General features: G+C 37.8%; 1 protein-coding gene across 1 annotated transcript; it reads right to left on the reverse strand.

The window, feature by feature from the left end:
- Nucleotides 1-2,072: 2,072 nt before the first annotated feature.
- LOC130102527 (galactose-specific lectin nattectin-like) lies at nt 2,073-3,755 on the reverse strand. Its single transcript, XM_056268483.1, has 5 exons — nt 3,734-3,755; nt 3,379-3,458; nt 2,795-2,929; nt 2,247-2,358; nt 2,073-2,140 (listed from the first exon to the last, which is right to left on the reverse strand). The coding sequence occupies exons 1-5, from the start codon at nt 3,753-3,755 to the stop codon at nt 2,073-2,075; spliced, it is 417 nt and encodes a 138-aa protein (XP_056124458.1).
- Between the last annotated feature and the right edge of the window lie 2,436 nt (nt 3,756-6,191).

Below are 6,191 nucleotides of genomic sequence, written 5' to 3' on the forward strand. Positions count from 1 at the left end.
CTAGTGAGGATCCTCATGTGTCTCTTAAAGGGATAGTTCACTTTGAAATTAATTTTTGGTATGTTTTAGCTTACCTCAAGGGCATCCAAGATGTAGGTGTCTTTTTTTCCGCAGTAGTTTCAATTTTTATATTTTTAGGTCAAACCGTTCTTGTCTGTCAGTCATATAATGCAGGTCTATGGTCACCACCTCAAAGAGCAGCACAGAGAAGTCCAAATTAAACATGATATAATGACTCGTAAATGTAAGTACACATTGATGGCCTAAGACACGAAACGAGCGGTTTGTGTGAGAAAACGAACAGTATTTATATCGTTTTTACCTCTTGTAAACACAGCCACGTCCAAGTGATCTGAGGGCGCCGGCGCTTCGGTCTTTTCCGGAAAGCGCTGGAAGTGATCTCTTGCGCGTGTACGTCACTCATTGTTTACACAGAACAGAGATTGTAGGTAAGACGGCTAATTAAAATGGTACTAATTTGCGCATTAAACCGTCGTAAAAGAAAACAATTAAAAAAATACAAATAAAACAATTGTATGAGTGACGTACACGCGCGAGAGATCACTTCCGGCGCTTGTGCAGACCGAAGCGCCCGCGCCCTCAGATCACTTGGACGTGGCTGTGTTTACAAGAGGTAAAAACGATATAAATACTGTTCGTTTTCTCACACAAACTGCTCGTTTCGTGTCTTAGGCCATCAATGTGTACTTACATTTACGAGTCATTAAATCATGTTTAATTTGGACTTCTTTGTGCATGCTCTTTGAGGTGGTGACCATAGACCTGCATTATATGACTGACAGACAAGAACGGTTTGACCTAAAAATATCAAAATTGAAACTACTGCGGAAACAAAGACACCTACATCTCGGATGCCCTTGAGGTAAGCTAAAACATACCAAAAATTTATTCCAAAGTGAACTATCCCTTTAAAGTTTCCTTTATCCGTGAAGCTCTTCCCGAATTGATCACATGTGTAAGGTTTCTCTCTGGTTCTCCCATCAGGTCTAAAACAAAACAAAAAAGTGAAATAAAAACAAATTTGGTTTGAGGATGGTTCCAAACATGACATAATGTTTCAAGAACATCATACTAACCTTTAAATAACAATCTAATACCATTCAGGAAACTGGACATTTTTATGTTATTATACAAATTAAATCTGGTTTGAGAATACAATAATTCAAAAAGGAAACTTTTTGTTACTTTTGGGACATGTAAAACAGTTGGGAGAGATCTCATTTTTATGGATTTATCAGAAGAATTCACTTCTGGGCCAGAAGTGAATTCTTCTGATAAATCCATAAAAATGAATTCTGGGCCTCGTGCCAAATACGACAGGATCCACAATAGAGAATGGCAACTGACGTCACTGCGACGTCATCGCGCAATGTATTGTGGGGATTATCCGCCATATTGTGAGGCCACACAAGCCGGTAACTGTGCATAAAGGCAGGTTTAGAAGGAAAAACAGGTAGTCTTTACTTAGTTTTCTTTCCTGAGCTTGAACAAAGGATCCAGTATAAGTGCTGGATTGAGCAAGATATAAATCCACACTGGATGATGCAGGCAAAAGAGTCCAATAATATTAAACAAAGATTACCAGTGAAGCTGGTCAAAAGGTCTGAGCAAAAGTCTTCCAGGTTAGACAAAAATGGGAAAACACAAAAGCATAGGCTAGGCTAGAAAACTTCAAGACTGAGCAAAGATACAATCAAATGCAAGCCTTAAATATACACACTAACTAGCTAGGCAGAGGTGATTTCATTGAACCAATAATGAGCAGTGGATTAGGAGAAAGATGTGGAAGGTCTTGTGCTCTCAGTCTCCCTCTGCTGGACAGACCATGGTGTGACAACATTACTAATCTAACTTGTGTTAATGAGAAAAGAGAGAGACTGTGGTGTGAAACCCAAATTATACAATGGTGTAACTGAGTCTTTAACTTATCATTCACAAAAAACAATCAAACAAACAAAACTAGCCTTCTTTAAAACACATTTATTACCTCCGTTGAACATTTCTAAAGGAAAGTAAATGAGTTAAAGTTGCTTGTTTCTTCTATTGATTTTTCAGCTGGTTCTCTTCACACACACAAACGGCTTCTTTTGAGAACACACTTCATCATTCCAGTGGCCATCTGTTGCAGGATAGAACAAAATATTTGTTTTTATCATTTTAGTGTATTATAAAAAAAAAATAAAAAAAAGATTAATGTTTATTGAGCATTAACAGCCGTTACTTACTGCCAAAGTTCATCTCAAGGCAGTGCTCATTTCCATTAGCGTTATCAGGCTCTCCAGGCAACCAGTATTGAAAGTTCATTTTGGTTCCATCAGTCCAGAGCCAAACTCCCTCCTGTGAACAGAAGAGAGAAAAGCACATTGTGTTTATGTCCACAGCTCACAAAGCTTAATGTTATCTTTATTCATCTAAAAGATGTTATCTTTATTCATCTAAAAGATGATTCCTCATGAATCCTAATCCACATCTCCACTTTAAAAACGTCAGAAATCTAAACAGAAATGAACAGAAATTATTTCACAGAAAGGGTATTAGTAAAGAACATACTTAAGACAGGGCTAAATTGCACATTTATCTCTATCAGCCATTCTATTTCACAATCGTTTCGCAATAGAAACACTCGAGTGACATCATCATGGTGAGCGGTGCCCATCCCTAAACTAACTATTCTGAGGACCTACAAAAACTCAAAAAAAGATAAAAACACATCTATCTTTATGCATTTTGAAAAATGTTTTAATAAAAAGCATGATAAAAATGTTTTACATACATGACCACCATCATTGCCTCCGATCCAGGACTTCGTTGAGGCGTCAGTTTCGTATCTAATCAGGTCCTGGATAAACCTGTACTCATCATGGCTGTGTGCAGAAGCAAGGTTCCCTTCATAGTCCAAGCAGAATTTCTGTAGAGACATGAGCAAACACCACTACTTATATATATATATATATATATATATATATATAAAAATATCTGTGACATGCTTTCAAATTTATTATTTTACACATGAAGTCTAAAATCTGCCTTTTGAGGCGGGACTACTTTTGCTTATACTGTATAGATGAGATATAACTAATCCTAATATCTAGGATTAATAACTAACTAATAACTAATAAGTGATCCTAACACACTACTCTCATGATAACATAAAATGTGTTGTGTGTGTATTTTCCTAGAGCTCCATTGTAATGTCTCTACTGTTAACTTGTTTCTTGTTATTTTTAAACTGAGAAGCAAGTTGAAATTATTTAACTGCAATAATTGACAGGTGTCACAGATGTTTACAGAGTTGTTATTAAACAAGAATATACTTATATGATGTTAATGTCATATTAGAAGCTGAATGTATCATACCTCTGCATTAATCCACGTTTGAGCGTTATTGTAAAACTTGAAGCATCTGCATCTAAAGGCAGACCATCCTGGCCAACAGGCTGTTAAAGGGAAGTTTTGTGTGTTATTATTTTTTATTTTATCACCATTAATGATCTTTCTTGTAATTTAATGAATAAATTTCATTTAAAGATACAGAATGTCACTTTTGTCCCTTTAACTGTTAAAAAACAAGAAGGCATGCAACATTATATTGGTCGTGCTTCGGCTTTGCATGACAGATGAAGGCGACTCTTCACAATAAATGCTTTACAGTGAACTCTGTTGGAGAGATACATAATGACAGTCTATATGTTCAATAAAACACCTTACTCACCAGTCGAGTAATAAAACACCATCTCAACTTCGCTTTTACAACATTTCATATCCCTTATTTCTCGCCATCTTTGAAAATCAGAGCCGATGTTGATTTTTGTTTTATTAAGAGCTCTGTCTCGTTCTCTTTTCCCCAGCAGACACTCCTCCGTTCACTGTTTGATTAAAACGGGTGATTCTCCGGAGGTTGGCGATTTATCTGCTTCATGTACACCTTTCTTGTTCGTTGTGACAACTAACCCTGCCACTAACTAACTACCCTCTGCCACTAACTAATCACTAACTACCCTCTGCCACTAACTAACCACTAACTACCCTCTGCCACTAACGAACCACTGACTAACCTCTGCCACTAACGAACCACTGACTAACCTCTGCCACTAACTAACCTCTGCCACTAACTAACCTCTGCCACTAACTAACCTCTGCCACTAACGAACCACTGCCACTAACCTCTGCCACTAACTAACCTCTGCCACTAACTAACCTCTGCCACTAACTAACCCTGCCACTAACTAACCACTGACTAACCTCTGCCACTAACTAACCTCTGCCACTAACTAACCCTGACACTAACTAACCACTAACTACCCTCTGCCACTAACGAACCACTAACTACCCTCTGCCACTAACGAACCACTGACTAACCTCTGCCACTAACTAACCTCTGCCACTAACTACCCTCTGCCACTAACTAACCACTGACTACCCTCTGCCACTAACGAACCACTGACTAACCTCTGCCACTAACTAACCTCTGCCACTAACTAACCACTGACTAACCTCTGCCACTAACTAACCACTGACTACCCTCTGCCACTAACTAACCACTGACTAACCTCTGCCACTAACTAACCCTGCCACTAACCAGACTTGGGCAGTATTTAAATTAAATGTATTTTAAATACGCATTTAATTACTTTAGTGTATTTTGTAATTTGTATTTTGCAGGTGTGGAAAAAATAAAATGTAGTTTGTAACAAAATATTTTGAGGTAGTGTATTTAGAGTATTTAAAATACTTAAATTCTTAAGAAAAATCACCATAGTAAAAGATTTTGCCATATTTTCGGTCTGATATTGGCAATGGCAATGTCCAGGTTAGATTCACAAAAATCACGGGACACCCTGTAGACCGGGCTCCCTCCAAGAAGTGAATGAGTTTTGAACACAGGAGAAGAAGTGGCGCTCCTCCTCTTAAAAACAGCATTAAAGGTGCTATCAGCGATTTCAGGCCCAAAAAAGACCGAAACATAAATGATCACATTCATCTAATTTTTCCTAGCGATCCGCTAGCTGCCCGCCCCATAAGCACATTTAAGAATTTGCACTCTTCCAGAGTCACTAATAAGTATTTTTGTTTTTTAACATTAATTATGCAAACCTGTTTTTTAGTCAAATTTGCTTGTTTCCAAGATGCTCTTTAGAAATGTTTTAAAGCATGCTGGAGAACATGATCATCAGGTATCACACACACTTGTTAGGATAGAGAAATGCAAAGAATTAGACTTTTGGACTGTACTAAAAATACACACTGACAGGAGAAGTAGAAGACTAGAGAAACCTTACCGCCACAACGTTCATTTCCAACAGGATCTGTTTCCTCTTAAAAAGAAAGAAATACTGCATTATTAAAACAGAACTGCTACTAATACTCTATTAGATCATTCTTCTGATTAGTCATCACAGAGTCCCAGGTGTGCTATAGTTCATGTTCAAATAACAGTTATGATGTGAAACGTGGAATAATACTCTTACCTGAAGCACTCAAAGCTATGAGAAGACAGAGAGACAGGTAGACAGTCCAGAGCGCCATCGTTTCTCAAAGAATACTGAAACAGAGTTATACATAAATTAATATTACAAAGGTTAAATGGTTCAATTATAAATTTTCATGACACGAACCAGTTCAGTAGATTCAGTATTGCGTTGTGCAGCCCTGGTTTATCTTTATATACTGGAGGAGAGTTAGTTTATCATCATCATCATCCAGCATCTGCTCATGTTCTCACATCCTGGTCAAACATAGTTTTTCTATAGTTTGTACTTGACCCACTTCTACACAGCAAAATCCCCCGTGTTAAATCAACTCTGCTCAGAGTACATATGGTCCCACTCTACAGAGTTTAAAAGTAACACTGATGAAGTGTTAAAGTTAATGAGATAATTAAGTGATTAATTAAGTGATGATTGATCATTAGTAGTGACACCTGATGATAAAGAGCAGAATTACTGAAGGACAGAGGAACAACAAGAACAGAAAAAAGAGAAACACAAGAACTAGGCTACAACTGACTTCAGCCACAGCCTTATGCAGAGTTCACACTGAACGATTTTCACTCACCGACAGGTTTTGCCGACAAATGCCCGAAATCACAGGCTCGTTCACGCGAGTAACAATCACGCAGAGTGAATTATCAAAGACGCGATCTGAGAGAATCGTGACGAGTCTCTGATGCC

The sequence above is a fragment of the Rhinichthys klamathensis genome, unplaced genomic scaffold, assembly GCF_029890125.1.
Source record: "Rhinichthys klamathensis goyatoka isolate OS25496 unplaced genomic scaffold, OSU_Roscu_1.1 h1tg000274l_1, whole genome shotgun sequence".
In the NCBI taxonomy this organism is placed as follows: domain Eukaryota; kingdom Metazoa; phylum Chordata; class Actinopteri; order Cypriniformes; family Leuciscidae; genus Rhinichthys; species Rhinichthys klamathensis.